The sequence below is a fragment of the Anolis sagrei genome, chromosome 6 (assembly GCF_037176765.1).
Source record: "Anolis sagrei isolate rAnoSag1 chromosome 6, rAnoSag1.mat, whole genome shotgun sequence".
Lineage (NCBI taxonomy): Eukaryota > Metazoa > Chordata > Lepidosauria > Squamata > Dactyloidae > Anolis > Anolis sagrei.
In genome coordinates, this window is record NC_090026.1 from 21,385,734 (window position 1) to 21,409,716 (window position 23,983).

The following is a 23,983-nucleotide window of genomic DNA, read 5'->3' on the forward strand; positions in this document are numbered from 1 at the left end:
TCTAAGGGACTCAGGACGGCTTGCCTGTCAAGCTTCGCTAACTGCAGATTTTGCAAATCAGGAACCAGGAATCTCACCAGGTTGAAGGGTTTATTTAATTTACATAAAAGGGACACTCATACAGCACGGATGCTCAAAGGGTACAAGTGCAAAAGCAAAATCATAAGCAAACATTTTTATACACAAGAATTCTCATGCATCAACATTGCTACATTTTGAAACTCCCTCCCTTTCTCCTGATTGGCCAGCAGCGAGAAGCCAGCTGGTGTCCTCCAGACCTCTGATTGGTCAGGAGGTGGGTCTTAGCCAGTGCGTGCCATCATTGGAGGAGGTGGCGGTGATGTAGCTGGGGATCTCCTCCCAGCTGGGCAGGGAGATTCCAGGGCTTCCAATGGGCTGGCTGAGGTGGTCTTGGGGGCAGTGAGGTCCCATGGGGTTGAGCCAACCCCTAGATATGTAGCTGGAGACAAAGAAAAGTCCAAAAGAAGATTTGCCAAGATTATGAAGATACCGGACCCCGCCAGAGAAGACCATGGGGGTTGTTGTCCCAGACATCTTCCCATGCTGGGGAGACAAAGAAAGAGTCCCAAAGATGTATATTGTTGATGCAATTGCAATCAAGGCAACCTTTGTCCTGTGGATAGCTGAGATCCCCGAAAGGGAAGTTCTGCACAACAGGCAGATGGGCTCCTGCTGAGATCCAGGAAGGGCCTAACCCATAGCTTATGTCCCATCTCTGGTTCACACACAGGGAGTGTAATGGTATCTGGCCTCAACCTTCCTCATATTGTTGGTGTGGAGAGGAGAAGTGGATGAGAAGGAAAAGAATACACGCTGTATGTCACTCTGAGTAATTTGAATGCAAATTTAAAAGATAAGAATAAAGCCTAACAACTGCTCTTTTCTTCCCATGCCATTTACTCTGAGGTACAAAGCTTAGTTGAGATCCAAGAAATGCAAAAAGAAAACAAACAAAAAAGACAGGGATCTGAAATAAAACAGCCAAGACTCTTTGAGATGCGTAGCATTAAATGTTTATTGAGTATACAGATTGGAATTGTTCATATATGAGAAGACATGTTTGTTGTTAGCATTTTAATATCAAGGGGAGATTGCCATCATTTCCTTGAGTGGGGAGAAGTATTTATCCAAGAATTGAACGTTTCCTATACTTTCCCTATGTCCTCAATATTAAGCAGCATTTCCCTTTGCCATGCAGGTAGCTGTTCCAACAGGGATAGTTCATCTAATCTGCACACTCTGGGTCTCTTGACATTTTCTGATCTGAGAGGCAGGTTTTTTAAAAGTGGATTTTACAACAGATTTGGGGACAATTTGCTAAACCTCATGCCTCTGTTCCCATCTGGGAACGTTATGGGAAGGGACCTATTCCTTGGCAGAACTCTGGGTTGAAGGATGTGGTTGGAATGGGGCACCAAAACAACTGGAGGACTAAATGCTGGAAATCACAGATCTAGAATTACAAAAGTTTTTTGATCTTTTCTTATATGGGTAATGCAGATACAACTACCTTGTGAGATAGCCCTCGACCCAGGCAAGTAGCCAGGGGGGGGGGGGGGGGCTTGAGGGTCTTCAGCCCCCCCCCCCCCTAAATTCTCATGGTGGTTCGCGAAAAGGCCTTACTGGTGCATTATTTAAACTGTTATGTTTATTCATATCATGATCTCATCACCATACTCAATATATCCCATATGCATAGGGGTATTGTGGTAATGATACGAAAGGTTTGCTAGGGCAGACCCTCTTTCACTCAGACTCAGCCCCCCCCCCCCCCGAAACTCAGCCCACCCCGAAACCCCCCCCCTTGAAAAAAACTCAGCCCCCCCCCACAAATCGAAATCCTGGCTATGGGCCTGCCTCGACCTGAACGGAAATCAAATAGATTGGCATTCTACTTTGTAGCCACTGCAATCCTCCCATCCTGGTTGACTCTACTAGTTTTTAGAGCCACATCTGGGAATAACTTGACTCTTATGGCCAAAGCCAAGCTCAGCTCCACCACTGGCCACAAGGTCACATCCTGTGCAGAACGTGGCATCGGCAGCAAGGAACAGGGCAGCCTTCGCAATCTCTGCAGGGGTCCCCATCCGTCCCATAAGCTATGGACACAATGGAGAAGAAAAAGGGTGGTGCAAAATTAGTGCTTGAGGACAATCTCATGGCTAGACACTAGGCTTGGTTGATAAAAAAAAAAGATTTTCAAAACCCATTTCGGATGTAGTGGGCACTGGTGGTTCAATTCTAAAATCACTTCTAATTTTTTTTAAAAAAAGAATTCAAAACTTTCCAAATCTTCCGAAACTTCCAAACCACATTGTTAATGGCAGACACGCATGTGCAGTAGGAAAAAACAGCACTGTCACTGGGAAAAATTCAGGAGATTCTCCCTCCCTCATTTTTAGACCAATCCTGATTATACTTGCTACAGTAGTAGAACACACAGACGATTGTTAGCTCACTAAATTTCATAACCTTTGACTTATCCATGGATTTTTGGCAAAAAGTTTTTTATAAATAAAACATTTTTAATAATAAAGAAAATCTGTTCCTGACTTGAAAGTGTTATTTCCTATTTCATTGGGTGGTATTTACTGGAAAGTAGTTGTTTTACTTCTGAAACTGATAAATTGATGGAGAACAGGAATCATATTACAGACCCCATCAAGAGACATCTAGACTGATCCCCTTCTTCTGGGCACAAAGGCACCATCCAAACTCTCCTGACATCCATTTGCTTCCTCTATTGAGTTGGAGGGGACCCTCAAGACACATCCATCTGTTTATTCCTTTTTGCAAATGCAATCAATCGTTTCATTTTATCATTACTTACTGACGGACTTTAAGGGACTGGCTGGCTGCCTGTGGCAATCAGGCCTAAGTAAAAGGATTGCTTTGTAAGCAGTTTATGTTCTCTTGGTTTTGCAAAAGTTGCTTATTGCTTTGCTGCTTTCTTTAGACTCCTTTGTAGATTCAATCAGTTTATTTTATAGCTAGACGAAGACTGCTACAGACAGCTATTTTTAGGGTTCTTCAGCCATTTTGGCTAATGAGCAGCTGTGCATTGTGGGAAATGTAGTTTAACAGCAGGGCCTTTTGCAATCTCTACCATTGGGGGCCTTGCCTTCACAAACTACAGTTAAAGGTGACTATGATTAGCCACACCCACCTCATCTCTTTTGGCACCACTGGTGGAAAGAATGAGATTAAAAAAAATCCCTTGCCTTTACCAAAGTTGCTTAATGGTTGTGAAAATTAAAATAACCTCAGGATACATCCAAACATTATAGGATAATTAGGGGGGGGGGGGGAGGTTAGTGTTTGGATTCTCCCCCCCCCCCCCCCTTTCCTGCATGGTTCAAAATTGCATTAGATGTCCAAATTCAGATGTTTTCTTCCAAATTTTAGTCATTTCCAAATGAACCTATCCAACCCTAATGGAAATCCTTTGGAGTTTGTCCTTGTAATTTCTGAGAGCTCATAAGCTTCTCTTATACGCTTAAAAACCAGACACTTTTTATTTATTTCGACTGAAGACAATGATTCTTGGAAGAAGAAAACAAATGGAATAGAGATGTGTTTGTGTGTGTGTGAGTGTGTCTACTAAGGTTGGATAGGTTCATTTGGAAGAGCCTAAAAGTTGGAAAACATTTCTGAATTTTGACTTCCGAAGCAGTTTTGAATCATGCAGGAAAAGTTGGGGGGGGGGGGATCCGATTTTGAACCACTTACCTTTTTTTAAAAAAAATCCATAATGTTCAGATGTCTCTCAAGGTTATTTTAATTTTCACAACAATTAAGCAACTTTGGTAAAGCCTAAAAAGTTTTAAAATCTCATGCTTTCCCTCCCCGGTGATGCAAGGAGGGATGAGGTGGGCATGGCTAAGCACAACTATTGTTGTAGTTTGTGAAAGCCAATTTAGCACCGTTTGTGCCACACAAACAAAGTTTCTGGAGTAGAACAACTACTTTCAAAGTAAAGACCACCCAATGAAACAGGGAATAACACTTTCAAATCAGGAACAGATTGTCAAGGTCTATTTTCAGCAAACTCCACCAGTGTTCACATCCATCATTGTTTAAGTCCATAGTGCTCTCTAGATGTAGGTGAACTACAACTCCAAAACTGAAGGTCAATGCCCACCAAACCCTTCCAGTACTTTCTGTTGGTCATGGGAGTTCTTTGTACCAAATTTGGTTCAATTCCATTGTTGGTGGAATTCAGAATGCTCTTTGATTGTAGGTGAACTATAAATCCCAGCAACTACAACTCTCAAATGACAAAATCAATCCCCCCAACCCCACCAGTATTCAAATGTGCCAAATTTGATCCAGTGAATGAAAATACGCCCTGCATATCAGATATTTACATGACAAATCAGAACAGGAGCAAAATTATAGTTATGAAGTAGCCACGAAAATAATGTTATGGTTAGAAGTCGCCACAACATGAAGAACTATATTAAGGAGTTGCAGCATTAGGAAGGTTGAGAAAAACTGAGGTAGAGGAGGCAGGGGTTTTTTCTTGTGCACACAGAATTTTATTGGTATTTTTATGGAGGGCTGTATATGCAGTTCCTACTATAAAATAGAAACCCACCCTATACAGTAGCCCACCTCCATTATGCACTTGCCTGAGAATCTTTGCTTTCCTGGATTGCTGCTTCTGGATCAGGTTGTTTGTTTCGAAACCATTCCTGCATTGGAGTCCAGATATGGCCAGGTGAAATGCTAGAATTCAAATTGTTTGGATATTTTTAAAGGAGTAAAGCCAGGTTTGGAAGGTGCAGCACAGAAGAGTAAGCAAATCCATTCCCACATAGTGGGATATATTTTAAGATTCCTAGAAGTATAAAAGCCACCACACCCCAAAGTTTCCATATGTTACTTAACAATTCCGTATTGGGAGTCAACCATATCCTGTTTCTAGTTCTCAACAAGGAAACAGATAGGCAGCTGATGTTAGTTTATAGGGAAAGGTCCTCCTCTATAGCTCTCTTTGTCTGTCCCTCCTTGTTTCCTCCAAATTCCTGAGCAAGGGCCCTTCTAGACAGGCCCTATATCACAGGATCTGAACCCAGGTTTTGTGTTTATCCCAGATTATCTGGCAATGTGGAATCATAAAATCCGGTTTAAAGCAGAAAACCTGGGATCAGATCTTGGGATAAGGTCCTTAGGGGACATCTAGACAGTCCCTTTAATGCGGGAGTTGCTGCATAAAAAGGGGTCTGTCCAGATGACATCCTGGACAAACCAGAATTAATTCCCCACAAACCAGGAAAACCCTGGTTTATGGTGAATTAATTTGATATTTTAGAAAGCGCACACTTTCTATGGTAAGTGTAGATGGACCCTCAGGAATATCTGCATTTTTTAAACTCGGGTGCTCCTGGAATAACAGCCTGTCTGGAACTGCCCTTAGACTGATATTCTCAGGAAAACCTTTACTTTCCTAAATTAGAGACCTCATGGGAGTTTGGTCTCTCTTCCTTTTTGTTCTCCATAGAGATAACAGAGACATAATGGCAGCTTGTTCCAGACATAGTGAAATACAAATAATTCCTGAACTTTCCTATTTAGAAACATAGTTCTTTCCAGTAAAGGTTTTTCTAACATTTAAAGCCTGACTCTGCTCCTTTGATTGCTTCAGCTCATTCACGCTCCTGCCCTGCTCAGAATCATAGAATCATAGAATCAAAGAGTTGGAAGAGACCTCATGGGCCATCCAGTCCAACCCCCTGCCAAGAAGCAGGAATGTTGCATTCAAATCACCCCTGACAGATAGCCATCCAGCCTCTGTTTAAAAGCTTCCAAAGAAGGAGCCTCCACCACACTCTGGGGCAGAGAGTTCCACTGCTGAACGGCTCTCACAGTCAGGAAGTTCTTCCTCGTGTTCAGATGGAATCTCCTCTCTTGTAGTTTGAAGCCATTGTTCTGCGTCCTAGTCTCCAAGGAAGCAGAAAACAAGCTTGCTCCCTCCTCCCTGTGGCTTCCTCTCACACATTTATACATGCCTATCATATCTCCTCTCAGCCTTCTCTTCTTCAGGCTAAACATGCTCAGCTCCTTAAGCCGCTCCTCATAGGGCTTGTTCTCCAGACCCTTGATCATTTTAGTCGCCCTCCTCTGGACACATTCCAGCTTGTCAATATCTCTCTTGAATTGTGGTGCCCAGAATTGGACACAATATTCCAGGTGTTGTCTAACCAAAGCGGAATAGAGGGGTAGCATTACTTCCCTAGATCTAGACAGTATGCTTCTGCTTTGCTCTGCTATTGTTGTCGCAGTTTATCTGTTTATTTTAAAATGCTTTTTTTGTTTTTGTAATCTCTTCACATTCAGCTATATCGAAATTTTAAACATGTTTTCCAAAATACCTTGAATCTTCTGCCAAGATGAGGGTTTCTTGGAAGCATTTGTCACTCTGGATATTTGAATTGCAACGTGGCCAATAGGAGAGGTCACTGGGCAAATCTCCATCTCAACCAGTAAAGCATTGGCTAGTGTAAACAACAGGGAGGGACACTGGGAGCAGATGGCCATGTGGAAGACCAAAATGTGTGAGCCATTATGTTGTCCTAGTTATTTTCAGGGAAAAGAAACCAAATCTTTAATTGGGTTGTTGTAGGTTTTTTCGGGCTACATGGCCATGATCTAGAGGCATTCTCTCCTGACGTTTCGCCTGCATCTATGGCAAGCATCCTCAGAGATACCTGGCGAAATGTCAGGAGAAACGTCAGGAGAGAATGCCTCTAGACCATGGCGAACAACAACCCAGTGATTCCAGCCATGAAAGCCTTTGACAATACACAAATCTTTAATTGTTGGCAAAAGTCTTACCTGTTGACTCGGACACAATATTTGCTCTCATCGATGGCCAGGGATTTTGTCATCGCTCTAATGGCACCCTACAAGTTGAAAGAGTTATTTTATTATACTTATTTTTGAATATTTTCTATACGGTCTTTGGAAGCAGAACCTTATATGAAGCAGACCATCAGGCAAAACACTGAAACAATGCAATATAAAATACAATTGATGAAAGGCTACATTAAAAAAAAATTAAGAACAGCCAGAACACTAAAAGTCACAATGTAAATAAAAGGCCTATATTTCAATCAAAGTGGGTTGAAAAACTATTTGCCCCTTGACCATAATCAAGAAGGGAGTGAAGAAAACTGGTTTTTAATAAGAATGGGGCTACCAAAGAAAAGCACTTCTTTCCTCATTCCATGGTTGTTCCAAATGTAGTACAAGGGGTAACATCTATGGTCTCCAAATGTAACTTTTCTGACCATTGGACAGAATTTGACTAAAAGGAAACAATAATAACCTGGCCTGTTCTTGTGGCCTTTGAAAGAGGCTTGGAGACAAACCTCATTCCTTGCTGCTAAAAATCACTGCAGCGGGAGCTTTGAAGAAATGTTGGCAACCCTTGCATTAGAACAGTAGGGGAGGTGGGGATAATTTCAGGTTCTATTGCTCCAGCCTACCTTGCTTGAGGTATAGGGCAGTTCATGACCGCCTCCAACAATATGGGCAATACTAGAGAGATTGATGATGTTCCCTTTTGTTTTTCGGAGGTAAGGTAGAGCATACTGCAAATGAAAAGAGAGATAAATTGAGATGAAAGAAGAATATACCAACATACAAGGGTTGAATGAAAAGTAATGCTTCCACCTTTGTAACTCCTCAACAGATGGCAGTACTGGTATGTGATAGGTACTGGCTTGTTCAGTAGTCTCTCTTCTACAGTTGCATTTTGGCGGGAATTCTTAGCATTGAACAGTTGTGTTGGTAAAGTGAGAAGTATGGAACCCTGCACAGACGGATGGTCAATGTGACTTAAGCAACGTGCAGTCATTGAATTCTTGACAGCAGAAGGTGTCACCTACAGAACGTTGGATAAGCGAGACTGTACTGTAACTGCAACTCAATAATTAAAAAGCATCTACAAGAGGCTTAGGCTCACCCCATTTCATTTCCAGATACATCTGGGAAACATATGAACCCCTGTAGAGCTACTGACAGTCTTCCCCAAGCCTGGGGTCTTCTTGGAGTGCTGGACTACAATTCCCATCCTATCACCTACATAGCAGCAATGCACCCATCTGGCACATCTTGCTTGGTTGATTGTGTAGCTTGCTGTCGACCTTTGCAGCCTGAAAGACAGTTGCATCTGTCAAGTAGGAAATTTAGGTACCGCTTATGCAGGGAGGCTAATTGAACTAATTTACGATGCCATAAAAATCTCCAGCAAGCATGCAAAGAATGAGGAAGTACTTCATCAGTGTCATAGATGGACGGTGAAGCGGCAGCTCCCTGGTGGCCAGAATACCCTCATCAAAAAAGCTGGAATGTTAAATAGCCTCTGTGTCTGTCCATACATGTTGTGTATCTATGGCATTGAATGTTTGCCATGTATATGTACATTGTAATCCACCGAGTCCTCTGCGAGGTAAGAAGGGCAGAATATAAATACTGTAAATAAATAAATAAATTTGCAAGGAAATGAATTGTCACTTCTGTATCCAAGCAATCAGCCATCTATGACCTTAAAATAAAGAAGCAAACCTTGATTTTGTCATTTTATATAAGGGACACTATTTTTATATGTCATTGTATATAATGAGCACACACAGATTTTGGCATCCATTGAGAGATCTTGAACCAAAGCCAAGCAGATACAAAGGACAGCTTTCTCATTCTTGCATTTCTCCCCTTAGCAGAACCTCTTACATTTCTACCTCAAATAGGATAAAAAAGCACTAATTCTGTCTTTCATATGCCTACATCATGGCTACTGACTTGCTCTTCTTGGACTCAAGGTCCTATCAACCTTCCTATTCATGACCACTGATCAGAGAAGGGATAGTTACAACTCCACACTCACATCCCTGTAGTTTAAACATGCTAATATGGAAACAATGGACTCTTTCATAATGTTTAGCTATGAAAAAAAATTCTCACCTTCTCTTTCTGGAGCACAGAACACAACTTTGGCTCCTTGGTGGACTGGGAAGGAAAAGAAGCAGGGTAAACGAATGCCAGACAAAATCTAAAAACTTTGTTCACACATGCACACTAATGGATTGAAATGGGGGAAAATATCCTAAATATACCATTGCAGATAAAGTACTGGAATCTCCTACCAGAAAATCTGAAATTCTCCAAAATCCAAAATCACCCACATAAATGGCTGAGACATTGACATCTTTGCTTTCTCATGGTTCAGTGTACACATTTAATGAACAAAATTATTTAAAATAGCGTATACAATGATCTCCAAGCTATGTGTATATAAGGTGTATATGAGACATAAATGAGATTTGAGTTTAGACTTGGGTTCCAAATCCACCATGAGTTTTGGTGCATGTATTTTATACCGATGTGTTCTGATATATATTTTTTCTTGGATGTATTTTATGTTGAAGTGTTTTGACTGTGCTGTATCCTTCCCCCAGCCACAAGAAGAGGCAGGTAACAAATTGTTGTTGTTGTTGTTGTTATTATTATTATTATTATTATTATTAACCCTAAATTATTATTGTTGTTATTAGCCACAGCAGCAACAATTCCAAAATCTGAAAAGAAATCCAAACTACTTATGGTCCCAAGTAGTTTTGATATAGAATATTCAACCTGTATTTCAATTCAGCGCTATACCAGCCTACTCCAATAAGATGTCCAGATGTCCAATAAGATGTCTAGCAAACTAATCATAAATAGGGATGAAGGGATGCATCATACCACAAATCCAATATCAGCCCAGAGAGCATTTAATTCATCTGTGTTTGGATTGCAATGGAAGGAGGAGGGCCACCACATGTCTCCAGAGATCATCAAGGTCTTGTTTTGCTTTTGTTTTTGTGTTGTGTCAAGAGTGACTTGAGAAACTGCAAGTCGCTTCTGGTGTGAGAGAATTGGCCATCTGCAAGTACATTGCCCAGGGGATGCCCAGATGTTTTTGTGGTTTTACCTTCCTTGTGGGAGGCTTCTCTCATGTCCCTGCATGGGGAGCTGGAGCTGACAGAGTGCGCTCCACCCACTCTCCTCAAATTCAAACCTCCAACCTGTCAGTCATCAGTCCTGTCAACTCAAGGGTTTAACCCATTGCACCACCTGGGGCTCCATCTTCATCAAGGTGACTCATGGCATTTTGCTACCTGAACTGGAGACAGCAGAATCTGTTCTCCAGCCTATTTCTGAAAGTGCATAGTTTTTAAAAGTGCTCCAATTATTTTGACACAGGAGGCAGGACAAAAAGTAGGACAAAGACTAGATAAAAAGTAATCATGTATATATGATTATCTATGTAGTTTTATGATCTTAATTGTAATTCAGTTAAAATTACCATGTGCATGTGTGTGCGCGCGCGTATGAATGGCATCTTACTTTCCAGGTTGTGACTAAATCTTATTTCAGTATGTAATAGTTGCCAATGCATGATAGTCATACCCCCATTTTTAAACTGAAAAGGGGGGGGGGGGGTAATAAGTGAGACTATTATGTAATTAAATACAGCATAGAAAACACTTTAACTGTTGAGGTTCAAAGATGTGGAATTCTGAAAGATCTGGATTTACAAGGACTTTAGTTTTCTCTGATAAAAAGAGAGCTGGTGCCTTACCAAACAACAACTCCCAGGGTTCCAAAGTTAGACCAAACTGCATTAATTCTACAGAGTAGCCGCACCCTTTAACCCTGTTGCTTGGTTATTTTAAAATAACTCCTACTTATAATACATTATTTTAATTCCCACCCCAGTTTTCTTGCTCTTTCTGTCTCTCAACTCACCAAATTCTCTGACAATGGCTTCACCGATGCCCCGGGTGCCCCCGGTTACTATGACCACCTTGTCAGGATATAGCAGCGCAGTTGCCATCACAGCTCCTCTTGCAGTTCTGCCTGATGTTTCCAGCATCCAGCTGATCTTTTAAATACATACAGCAGCATGTAGTTTCCCCAACTGTGCACACACACCCCTCAAGATGCCATGAGAGGCTGAGCATCCCTTATCTGGAGTTTTTGGGAACTGACATGTTTTAGCTTTGGGCACTTTTCAGATTTTGGATATATTTGCATGTACAGAATGGGATATCTTGTAACATCTCAAGTATATGCAAGAAATTATTTTTATTTTGTTTACACCTTGTACACAGAACAGCCTGAGGAAATTACTTGAAAGCGCACAAAGATCAATATCTCTTTGCGTCTGCAAACACAAAATCCAAGCATCTGAATAAGCGGTTTTGTCCAATTCCCACTGAAAACTTTGCCTCAGAAATGGAGATGTCCTCAGAAGCTCTTAAAACTGTTTGAGGTTAAAAAGAGATGTTTAATCAAGATCAAAGAGATCTAGAGGGTGGTAGTGGAGAAAATAATTTTCGCTTATAATTATGTGAGGATTACAGTCAAAGATTACGAGAAGGTGTGCCCAAAATTAGCGACACGATTTTAAAGTAGCACAATAAGGGGAAAATCTAGATTAAAACATAAATTTTGCCTTATGCAGTAATTTAAAAGAAAACATGTATGGATAAGATATGGCTCCAAATAAGGTATCTACAAATAAATGTTTCTAAAAGTTTGTAAACGTTAGGATGCTGAGGTAAAGGATTTTTTTCAGCACATTTTAATGATAAATTTTGCAGTGTTACCAGAAATGTTTTGCTGAGCATGAAGGATAAGACATGGGATAATAAATACGAACTAACCGGAAGTCAGCTGTTACTAAGAGTTCTATGGATTTTGAAGAGGAAGAAATTGAGGGTGAAAGGGAGAAATGTATCGATGGGAAGGCATGTCAGTCAAACCCTTGGAAATCTATGTCCTCACTGTGACAGACCATGCAGATCCAAAACTGATCTCCACAGTCACATACAGACCCACTGCCAAGAGGCCCTTGGAAGCCTGCAGAAGAGAAGGCTGAGAGAAGATATGATAGCCTATATAAATAAAAATGTAATGTTCGTTTGTGGGATTAACAGAACTCAAAAACTACTGGACGAATTGACACCAAATTTGGACACAAGACACCTAACAACCCAATGTATGTCCTTCACTCAAAAAAATGATTTTGTCATTTGAGAGTTGTAGTTGCTGGGATTTATAGTTCACCTACAATCGCAGAGCATTCTGAACCCCACCAACGATAGAATAGGGCCAAACCTCCCACACAGAACCCCCATGTGGGCCACAGCAATGGCATAGTCATATATAAATATTTGAGAAGTCATATATTTTCAGCAGGTCAAGATGGGCATGCATGCCAAGTTTGGTTCAGATCCATCATCCATGGAATTGGCATGGCTCTCTAAATATGGGAGGCATTCTAGAAAATGGATACATCCATCCATATTTTTTTACTTTTATTATATACAAAGATTTATGTTTTTAGCACTATTGTTTTAATATTGTGTTTGAGTTTTGGCTTGGAATGCAATTTTCCTGCTTCTTGGCAGGGGGTTGGACTGGATGGCCCACAAGGTCTCTTCCAGCTCTATGATTCTAGTTTAGCTGTAGTCTTTGCTTCTTTTCCTTTTTTTTTTGTTTTTTTTTTTTGTTTCTCTCATCTCTTTGCTTCTGAATGTTAGTGTGATTGTCTACATTAAAGAATAATTATAAAAACAAGTTCTTAATACTCTGATTATGCAGAAATCTGGAAGCTTCAGCACAGCTTAGACCTACCGGGCATCAGGATATTATAGTGGTCTGAGTTTTGGACTAGTACTTCAGGAAACCAGGATTTGAATTTCCACTTAACCATGGAAACCTTCAGTGTAACCTTGAGCAAGTGACACTTTCTGTCTTATAGTGAGGCAATTACTGTATAAAAGGAAACCCTAGTCTGGGATCACCTTAGGGTGCCTTAAAAATGCACAATGACATCTTAGTTTAGTATATGGAGTGCATAGCTATGGTGCCTAGGGTTAACAGGGATTGTAGTCCAGAACATTTGGAGAGCACCAGGCTGAAAAATACTGTTGTTTTAGGACTGGGGAGATGTGGTTTCCAATGACATTTCAGCCAGTTTCTCTCAGCCTCAACCTTCCTCATAGGGTTGATCTAAAGCAGTGGTTCCCAACCCTTTTTTGACCAGGGATCACTTTGACCAGAGACCATTTTGACCAGGGACCACTCTCCAACGTTAGTACCAAAAGGGTTATGAATCAGTTTATTTATTATTATTTATTTACTTACTTACAGTATTTATATCCTGCCTTTCTCAGCCTGAAGGCAACTCAAGACGGCTTACAAGTTGGCAGCAATTTGATGCCTCAGCAGACATAAAATATAGTTTAAAAACATATAGCATATAATATAAAACCATACAAAGAACCATTAGAAAACATAAATCATCAACATTAAATTCATTTTCCAATCGTATCATCTAAGCCGTTCTGTAGTTCCATATTTACCTATTACGCTGCATTTGCAAAAGCTTGTTCGAAGAGCAGGTTTTGACTTTTTTGCGAAATGTCAAGAGGGAGGGAGCCAATCTAACATCCCTAGGGAGGGCATTCCACAGCCGAGGGGCCACCACTGAGTAGACCGTCTCTCATCCCTGCCAGTCGCACCTACAAAGGAGGCAGGACCAAGAGCAGGGCCTCCCCAGGCAATCTTAAAGTCCTAGATGATTCATAAGGAGAGATACGTATGGACAGGTAAGAGATACGTTCGGACAGGTAAAGCTTTTGGTCAACTTTAGATTCAGTTTGGTTATTTGGCGTGCCAATTCAGAAAACTGCATTGGATAGACCACATCGGCTCTAGTCTCTGATACAGAGCATATGCCATCCAGTAGTTGCCATCTGCTCACCCACAGAAAACCATATTTAATAATCTAGAGCTGATGTGGTCTATCCAATGCAATTTTCTGAATCAGTACCCTAAATAACCCAAGGAATAGGCCTAAAAATGAAGACACCAAGGTGCCCCCACTTCCAGGTGCTACACCACTCAGGGGGAAGGAGGAGGAGGAGAAGCAGCAGTCAGGAGGCTTATTGTTGTTTTCGTGGGTAGTCAGCCTCTCCCCTCCAGACATCTCCACTACTTCAGCACTATAAGAGGGTTTCACGAGACCAGTTGCTCTTGTTATGGTATAATAACAGTGAGGCTGCGGATCATATTTTAGTTCTTGGGGACCATTGATGGTCCACGGACCACAGGTTGGGAACCACTGATCTAAAGAGAGATGGTAAAGAAGGGAAATAACAAGATATGCCACTCTGAGTTCTAAAGTAGATTAATGTTGAAATATTAAATGCAAATTAAAAAGGCACTGTTCTTTTCTTCCCATGCCTATTAGATGAAAGTCTCTTTGAGATACAAAGCATAACTGTAATCCAAGAAGTGTGAAGGAAAGCACAATCAAATACAACAAGGCTTTGAAATAAGAAAAGCCGAACACAGAGATGTGTAGCATTAAATGTTTATTGAGTATACAAATTGGAATTGTTCACATATGAGAAGACGGCTTTGGTGTTGTTAGTTTTAAAATACAAAGGGGAAATTGCAGCAGACATTTCCTTGGGTGGGAACAAGTATTCATCCAGGGATTCAAATTTTCCCAATCCTTCCTTATACTCCCAATATTAAGAAACCTTTACTCTTGGTATGTGGGCTCCTGTTGCAGCAGGGATAATTTCTCCAGTCTGCCTCACTCTGGGATCTCTTGACCTCTTTTTTGATCTAGGAAAGGGGTCTTGTAGAAGGGGATTTTACAGTCCAAATTTAGGGACAGTTTGCTAAAACTCACACTAAATTTCCATCTGAGAATACAATGGGAAGGGACTATTTCTTGGCAGAGCTCTGGGTTGGAGAAGCAAAGATGTGGTTGGAAGAGGACACCATGGTGGAGTAATGGACACCTCCTCCAACAATTGGGCAGTGATTGCTCCATTAAACCTTCAAAGTGGTAGCAGATGAAGTAGAATTACCTTGAAGACTTGTAATCCAGCTTCTGAAAGAGGAGAGTCACCTTCACCCCTGCCCTCTACCTCAACTACTAAATCAGCTTCCTTCTCCATCACTTCTCCTCTGATACAAATCCTTTCCCAGGCTCTTTGCAACCAAGATAACTCTCTAATCAATGTCTAGGTGAGTCACAGAGGAAACTGTTGTTAAAACCAAAAGTGATGATACTGCTTTTCAATAACAAAGTCACTTCTTACCTCTTTCCTTACTCATTTCATGATTTGCAAGCTCCACCATCACCTCTCCAGATTCATTCTCCTGCCATCTACTTCCTCGCCTCTTTCTCAGTTGATCTTTGGTATCCGAGTATACATCCATGCCTGGTAATCCATACCAGCACACAGTTTGCCTAGTCCACACAATTTCTATTCAAGGTGCTAGTTCTTGTTTTTTTGTTTGTTTGTTTGTTTGTTGGTTTCAGGAACAACTTGATAAACTCCAAGTGGCTTCTGGTGTGAGAGAATTAGCCATCTGCAAGGAGACTGCCCAGGGGACACCCAGATAGTTGATGTTTTACCATCCTTCTCTCATGACCCCGCATGAGGAGTTGGAGCTGACAGAGGGTGCTCAACCCACTCTCCCGGGATTCGAACAGCTGACCTATCAGTCAGCAGTCCTGCCGGCATGATAGTTTAACCCATTGCACCACCGCGGGTTCCATTCCTTTTTGCTAGGACTACACTACAGAAGATATCTCTTTTGCTTGCTGGGATAGGTATCCCCTAATACTGTATCTGAGACTATACAATGCCTGAATCATTCCTCCTCCTAGATCAATTAATCATTTTCGTTTCCTCCATCGACCCTCAATTGTATGCACAATGCCAACTCACCCATCTCAATAAAAGACATCTTTGCCTTACTTTATTTTCCTGCCATTATACAACTTTGAGTGACTACTGAACTGCCTGGAAGCAAAAGTCACACCCCTCTTTTTTCAAAGTAGATATAATACTTAGCAAACTGCAAGCCATCCAAAAAAAACATCTGCTGCATCACCCTGTCAATTACCCTGAAAACACTAAAAATGCACCACAGAGACAAAGATGCCTTGCAAAGCCATGTCCAGCCAAACCCACCTAGCAGAACGGGTTGCCAGTATAGGCATGCCTGAAAGTCCAAAACAACTCTGTATCCCAGTGAGCAGTGGTTCTCAACCCGTGGGTCCCCAGGTGTTTTGGCCTACAACTCCCAGAAATCCCAGCTAGTTTACCAGCTGTTAGGATTTCTGGGAGTTGAAGGCCAAAACACCTGGGGACCCACAGGTTGAGAACCACTGCTCTATCCCATACTCCATTCGTAGTATGATGCAGGTGGATAGTTCGTATACTTTTATATCCAGATAAATATGTATGTTTTTTAATTGGGTGCCTGCATGTAAGGCCCCTTCCACACACCTGAATAAAATTCCACAACATCTACTTTGAACTGAGATATATGGCAGTGTGGACTCAGATAACCCAGTTCAAAGCAGACTTTGTGGGTTATTCTGCCTTGATATTCTGGGTGACATGGCTGTGTGGAAGGGTCCTAAGAGATCATCTCTGTAATTCTGCAAGCCAGAGCCCTGGGATTTAAGACAATAATTTTAAAGCAAGATTATAAAGATGGGGAATGATTCCTACTGTTTGTAGTGCTACACAAAGGGATGACCATGGGAGCTGCCAATTTTGGGACTGTCAAGTCTACGGCCCTTTATCACACTGCAGGACCCTGCCTTCTCTACCAATGTGACTTAAAAACTGGATTTCGCCAATGTGACTTTGACAGGCCGTGCAATATCTCCAACATACCTCGCAACTTGGGGGGACTTCTGCTTACCTTTTGACCTGAGACGCCTGCCATGGGCTGGGCCCTGACTACCAAGAAGATTTTGCTCAGATGCCCACACCTCACAATCCCATGGTGGAGGAGAACCCCTAGAAAAAGACAACTTCCCATTGGCAGACTGAGGCAAAGGAGATCCCCGGTGAGGAATGTGAATCGTAGATGGCTTCTCATTGTTTGATTCTAGCAAACCAGGCGTCAACTGCGGAGTCTTGGGCTTTGAGGACAATTGGTTGTCTTCCTCAGCATGAGGATATGAGCGATTAAATGCTTCCAAAGTGTATGATATTTGATTGGCAGTTTGAGATGAAGATCGTGCCTGATTTGCTGGGCTGGAGGTACAGCTTAGGTTTCGTGGGGCTCTTTGGTCATGCTCAGATATCTTATTTCTGGACTCTGAGTCTTTGGAGGTGGCATTACTGGGAAGGTGCTGATGGCTCAAGTTATCACGGGATGCAGAGATGTCATCGAGAGAGGAGTGAGAACTGGTCCTTCCTGGGCAGGGAAACAAAATCACAAAAATCCATCCATCATTTAGACACTTAAGTTCTGTGACCACCACACATGATCAATTGATATAGATATAATAATGGTTGATTCATAGGCTACAAGATGTTCTTGACTAGAATTGTGAACCCACAATGACTTGGATTATATCCAAGAACCAAGAAACAAGGATGTTTTGTCAGATAACATGGCATGTTCCAGACAATTTCACGTTTGGTAGCTATTCTAGTGTGATCTTGGCAATAGCAACTTTATTCCTGGCTATTCCGATGTGTCTTTGGAGAATGTCCATTTATCCCGTTTCTGTCTGTTCCATCTACAGTGTTGCCCTTATGATGCACTTTTCCCCATTCTAAACTGAAAACCTAACCCCACTGTTCATCCTTTTTGGGCTCCTCTCAAATGCACTTTTTCCACTCCTACCTCACCCAGGGTTTTCTCAGTTTACCTGTCCAATTGACCCGCCCATTGTGTTAGATTTTATATTATGTTATTTTGCTTTATTTTATTTTGCTATTGTATGTATTTTATTATGATGTAATTTTTGTTGTTTGCACTTTGTATTTTATTTTGCTGTATTGTATCTTTGGGCTTGGCCTCATGTTAACCGCCCTGAGTCCCCTTCAGGGCGATGGTGGCAGGGTATAAATAAAGATTTCTATTATTATTAATATTTGAAACAACACAAGATGAGTCCACAGAAGACACTTTGATGGCTCTTGTATTGGATCACACATCGGACACTTCCCAAGTGTCTAAGACTGTGTGATGTATCGGCGATGTAACTACAACTCCCAAATGACAAAATACCTCCCCCCCCCCCCCCCCCGCAAAACTCCACGAGTATTCAGATTTGGGTATATTGGCTATTTGTGCCAATTTTGATCCAGTGAATGAAAATACATCCATATCAGATATTTACATGACAATTCATAACAGTAGCGAAATTACAGTTATGAAGTAGCAATGAAAATAATGTTATGGTTGGGGGTCACCACAACATGAGAAACTGTATTAAGGAGTCATGGCATTAGGAAGGTTGGGAACCACTGATTTAAGTAAGCCCAGTAAGTCACACAGCTTCTTGCTAAGTACCTGCAATGCGTTTCTCCCGCTGTTGCGAAGCCTCTGCTGCCAGTGCATAGGAAAGCTGGATGACTCGTTGTCTTTCCCACTCAGGGGTTGGGGAGGATCGAGAAGGCTTGAGTCCCCCAGTGTGCACGCTCTCCTTGGGTGATGGCTCAGGGGGGCTATTGGGGAGGGGCTAAAGGAGAGATTAAATCCCGGGAAGGGGAGGGGGGCATGAGCAAGACAGTTCTATCTGCGCCCCGTTCTATCTGCACCCCCTCCCCACCACATCTCCAAAGAACACCCTTTGCTACAAAGCAATTAATAACATCAACAGAGACAGTCCTTGTAGTTTTAATTAAAGAGTTGGCGAACAATTCCAAATAACTGGATAAAGTAGAGATTGGCTAGGGTGCTCAATCTCACCCCTTTCCCAAACCTTCCTCAGACCCTAATCCAATTGCTAATCCCAAAGGGAATACACTCAGCCCTCCACATTCACTGGGGTTATGAGCACTAGACTTTTCACAAACAAAACCCTCACCCTTTTTCAACCTGAGAAAAAAACTCTCCAGGAATCGTTAAATCGATGGCTTTCATGGCTGGAATCACTGGGTTGTTGTGAGTTTTCCAGGCTATATGTTCCAGAAGCATTCTCTCCTGACATTTCACCCACATCTATGGCAGGCATCCTCAGAGGTTGTGAGGATTCCCCCAGGCAGGTAGCAACCAGTCTTTGAAGCTGCATGGTCATTCAATGCTAATCAAGGTGGTCAATTGCAACATTCACACTTGCCTCAAGCAGACATGAGTTCTTTCTCCCACTCTGGACATTCCATAGATATATAAACCTCCCTTGCATAGTTTCTAAGAGACCTACAGCCTCTGAGGATACCTGTTATAGATATGGTCGAAACATCAGGAGAGAATGCTTCTGGAACATGGCCATATAGCCTGGAAAACTCACAGCAACCCAGTCTTTAAGCCTCCTAGCACAACTGCAGTACAACAGTTGACAGTCATGACTGAGAATCTAAGGATTCCTAGAGAGCATATTATTCATATCAGTGAATAATCAAATCTGCAAAAGTGAAACTTACAAATGTGATGGGCTGACTGTATAGACATTGAATCTACTGCTGAATAGCAAGCAAAACTATTCAACAGCTCTCAACTATATGGGACTAGCAACTGGGTTTAGGCCCATGGTATCTTATTCTATGTTTTTAAGGATCCGATAAGCCCAACTTCCTTCAGTACCAGAAAACCAAGGATCCTTGGATTTTCATTTTGTATGCCTCATATTGTCAGGCTTTTCCACTCCTTCACAGAGACTGCAAAAATCCTACTTTCTCGCCCGTCACTCAATGGAAGAAGGAAACCCATAAACCTATCCTCATTAGCAGTGCCCAGCATATATTGCCCCATCCATTTATGTATCATAGAAGCTTTCCTAACCTATCCACCCACCACCAACAACCACTTTGCAGCAGTGGTTTACTAGAACATGGACTTCCCAAACTGCCAAGGCTTTTTTTGGATCAGTGGGGACAATGGCGTCATCTAAACCCTTTCTGGTTTCCCTCTTCCATGGTGAATGGAGCCATAAACTTATTAAGGTAGAGGGAAAACAGACGTTTCTAGCAAGAATATGTTGTTGTGAGCTCTCCCTGTTGTAATACAAAGTATGAAAGCTTGGTCTGAGCACTTAAAGTCCATTCGCTTTCCCATTGGTTTGAGCATTGAGCAATGACTTTGGAGACCAGAGTTTGACTCTCCAAGGCAGTCATGGGCAAAATTTGGCCCTCTGGGTGTTTAGGACTTCAACTCCCACAATTCCTATTAGCCCATGACTGCTCCAAGGTCACTCGATGGAAATCCACTGGTTGACCTTGGGAAAGTCAAACTCTTTCAGCCTCAGAGGAAAGCAAAGGAAATCCCATGATACGATCGCTGTAGGTCAAGACAACTTGAAGGAACACAACAACAAAGCTTTACTACAGTTCTGCTACTGGTGGAAATGAAAATCTGCTAGAATTGGTTTGTGGTTAGATATTAAGAGAGCTGCCTGTTTTTTTCAAACTCTTTGAGCAGAGCAAACTTCAGATTGGAATGATCCGAATATCATTCAAAATGCACCACTACACCACTGCTCCCCAGACTAGAAGAATCAAAGCCTTGGTGACTCAAGAAAAAGGACGGCTGAGACCTTGTCGCTGCCTCTTGCCACTCTCTCAAGTCCAGAGTCTTCCTCCCCACAAGGCTTGACACCCACCCGGCTAGACCCACGTTTGAGAGACTCTCGGCAGGGACCCGAAGGGTTGGACTGGGCAGCTTCAGCTTTTCTTTTGGCCTCCTGATTCCTCTGCATCCTGATCAGCTGTTCCTGAGCGCTCATGCGGCCACTGCGAGGGGCACTCGCTTCCGAGGGAGCTACCTGGAAGTGGAGGAAATCAAAGATTAGGAGGAATTCATTCTGTTACAGTTTACTTTTCTTTATTCAGAACTAACTGGAATAGTTATTTTTAAAGACTCTAAGCTACATATCCCCTGAAAATATAAACGTAACTTGAAACTGTTACTGTTACATTGCTGAAGATCTACAGCAGTGTTTCTCAACCTGGGGGTTAGGACCCCTGGAGGGGTCGCGAGGGGGTGTCAGAGGGGTCGCCAAGGACCATCAGAAAACACAGCATTTTCTGTTGGTCATGGGGGTTGTGTGTGGCAAGTCTGGCCCAATTCTATTGTTGGTGGGGTTCAGAAGGCTCTTTGAATGTAGGTGAACTATAAATCCCAGCAACTACAATTCCCCAAACTCCACCAGAGTTCACATTTGGGCATGTTGATTTTCATGCCAAGTTTGGTCCCGATCCATCATTCTTTTGAGTCCACAGTGCTCTCAGGATTTAGGTGAGCTGCAACTCCCAAACTCAAGGTCAATGCCCACCAAATCCTTCCAGTATTTTCTGTTGGTCATGGGAGTTCTTTGTGCCAAGTTTGGTTCAATTCCATTGTTGGTGGAGTTCAGGATGCTCTTTGATTGTAGGTGAACCATAAATCCCAGCAACTACAACTCCCAAATGACAAGTTCTATTTCCCCCCAACTAGTATTCCAATTTGGGTGTATCAGGTATTTGTGCCAAATTTGGTCCAGTGAATGAAAATACATCCTGCATATCATATATTTACATGACAATTCATAACAGGAACAAAATGACGGTTATGAAGTAGCAACGAAAATAATGTTATGGTCGGTGGTCACCACAACATGAGGAACTGTATTAAGGGGTTGCTGCACTAGGAAAGTTGAGAACCACTGATCTGCAGGCAGTCCCTGGGCTACAAATGACTGATAGTTAAGAACAGGAGTGAGACAACAGGAATTGGGAGGTAAGATTAGCACCATCTCTAATGGTATTCCGCAAAAAAGTAAAGACTTGCAGGCGTTCGAATAATTAGTGCAATGATTGGTAATGACATAGGAATGGAACAATGGATGACGAATCTGGATCGTGTTTTTTAGTGATGAGACGCTAGTGAATGGTTATTATAGTAATTGTGTACTAACTGTGTATTAGATTAGGTTGTTAACTGTTTTTATATTGGTGCATTGAATTTTGCTGTTTCCTGTGTGTTGTGAACCGCTGTGAGTCGCCTCTGGGCTGAGAACAGCGGTATAGAAGTAAAGTAAATAATAAAATAAATAAATAATCTACTCCTAGGAAGAGAAATCTGTTGGAGTACGTAAGAAATCAATTTGTTTGTGTGTGTGTGTGTGTGTGTGTGTGTGTGTGTGTGTGTGTGTGTGTGTGTATGCATGCATGTATGTCAACTGTAGAATAAGACTCAGGAAGCTGATTGGTCTGGCTGAGCCTGGGACTTTTGGATACTGTTACATTCTTCAGGCTCAATAAAAGAGCTCTTTATATTGTATTTTTACATGAATCGTTTTTAAAGTAATTTAATTTTCAGATAAATAAACAAACACATCTTCACCCCTCTATTCAGTCTGCTATCTAGATTCTTTTTCTTAATCCAAATAGATTATTTTGTACCTTTGCGATGCTGGGCTCAACATCTTTGCTTAGATGATTAATGTGATTGCCATGACCTATGGAGAGAAAGGAAGACAAGAAAAACACCCCTTTAACTTTTAAGCCTTTTGTTCCTAGGGCAATTTTCCTGCCTTTCCTTAGATTCTACTTCTACAATGGAAGCAATGAGCCCCAAAGCCATTCTCGCATGTTCTTTTTTCTTCAGGGTTTCTTCAAGACTGGTGCAGGATAAACATTGCTTCATAGAAATGAAATCTTGTTCCTCTTGTTTCTAAACAAGGAGAATGCAGACTGGAAGTGCAGAGAGGCAAAGGGAACTGTGGATAATTTTAAAAGATGAACTGAGGGAACAGCTTTAAATAAACTAAAGTACTGAGGAACAAAAAGGAAGAAATTGCTTCCGCATTATGCCCCCCTTGATCGGACTTCTTCAGTCACCAGGCACATGGGTCTACAGGACGGCCTGGCGCCAGTATCGGTAACCACATATCGGGTCTTGGTAACTGCAGCTCAAGTTCCTGTATCCGTGGCTCAGATCTCACTATGTGCGGGCGCTTTAAAGTGCTCTATTTAATAGTCACATTTTGTCGTCTGTTGATTTTGCTCAGCTGGCCAACTGGGCTTCTTTGCTCACCAGGCACACGAACCTACAGGATGGCCCAATGCCGGTGCCGGTAACCGCATATTGAATCTTGGTAACTGCAGCTCTGGATTCAGTATCCACGACTTGGATCTCACTAGCCACAGACACTTTAAAGTGCTCTATTTCATACTCATATTTTGTCTTCTGTTCATTTCGCTCAGCTGGCCAAGTGGACTTCTTTGTTCACCAGGCACCTACAGGATGGCCTGACGATGATACCGGTAACTGTGTATCAGGTCTCGGTTACTGCGGCTCAGGTTCTAGTATCCACGGCTCAGATCTCACTATCCGTGGCCACCTTAAAGTGCTCTATTTCATAGTCATAGAATCATAGAATCAAAGAGTTGGAAGAGACCTCATGGGCCATCCAGTCCAACCCCCTGCCAAGAAGCAGGAATATTGCATTCAAATCACCCCTGACAGATGGCCATCCAGCCTCTGTTTAAAAGCTTCCAAAGAAGGAGCCTCCACCACACTCCGGAGCAAAGAGTTCCACTGCTGAACGGCTCTCACAGCCAGGAAGTTCTTCCTCATGTTCAGATGGAATCTCCTTTCTTGTAGTTTGAAGCCATTGTTCCTTGTCCTAATCTCCATGGAAGCAGTAAACAAGCTTGCTCCCTCCTCCCTGTGGCTTCCTCTCACATATTTATACATGGCTATCATATCTCCTCTCATCCTTCTCTTCTTCAGACTAAACACATTTTGTCTTCTGTTCATTTTGTTCAGCTGGCCAGTCAATGGAACAAAAGTCACACTCATCAAATTGAGGGAGTTGTGTGTTCGGCCAAAACTAATAAAATGTATTTCATTGCCACCTGCCTCTGGCCATCATCATTTTGTATGTATAAGTATAAATATTTTTACCTAAAATTTCCAGACTTATACT

At 42.0% G+C, this 23,983-nt stretch overlaps 3 protein-coding genes across 7 annotated transcripts in view; all 3 read right to left on the bottom strand.

The window, feature by feature from the left end:
- The window catches only part of LOC132779500 (17-beta-hydroxysteroid dehydrogenase 14-like), a 49,168-nt gene extending 38,159 nt beyond the window's left edge, over positions 1–11,009 (bottom strand). The window contains exons 1-2 of the mRNA XM_067469886.1: positions 10,816–11,009; positions 8,989–9,033 (exon numbers count right to left, since the gene is read on the bottom strand). Of these exons, the coding sequence (XP_067325987.1) occupies positions 8,989–9,033; positions 10,816–10,942 (172 nt within the window). The 5' untranslated portion in view covers positions 10,943–11,009. The remainder of the gene's footprint in view (positions 1–8,988; positions 9,034–10,815) is intronic.
- Positions 1,884–8,079, bottom strand: LOC132777921 (17-beta-hydroxysteroid dehydrogenase 14-like). The gene is made up of 4 exons (XM_067469892.1): positions 7,512–8,079; positions 6,859–6,926; positions 4,653–4,749; positions 1,884–2,120 (listed from the first exon to the last, which is right to left on the bottom strand). Exons 1-4 carry the CDS (start codon positions 7,665–7,667, stop codon positions 1,956–1,958), a joined length of 486 nt encoding a protein of 161 aa, XP_067325993.1. The 5' UTR covers positions 7,668–8,079; the 3' UTR covers positions 1,884–1,955.
- A 3,427-nt stretch (positions 11,010–14,436) lies between the features above and the next one.
- Positions 14,437–23,983, bottom strand: part of LOC132777923 (pleckstrin homology domain-containing family A member 4) — a 54,444-nt gene continuing 44,897 nt past the window's right edge. For all 5 annotated transcript variants that reach the window (XM_067469898.1, XM_067469897.1, XM_067469895.1 and 2 more), the window contains exons 19-22: positions 22,455–22,510; positions 20,675–20,836; positions 18,427–18,595; positions 14,437–17,319 (exon numbers count right to left, since the gene is read on the bottom strand). In XM_067469898.1, the coding sequence (XP_067325999.1) occupies positions 16,733–17,319; positions 18,427–18,595; positions 20,675–20,836; positions 22,455–22,510 (974 nt within the window). In that variant the 3' untranslated portion in view covers positions 14,437–16,732. The remainder of the gene's footprint in view (positions 17,320–18,426; positions 18,596–20,674; positions 20,837–22,454; positions 22,511–23,983) is intronic.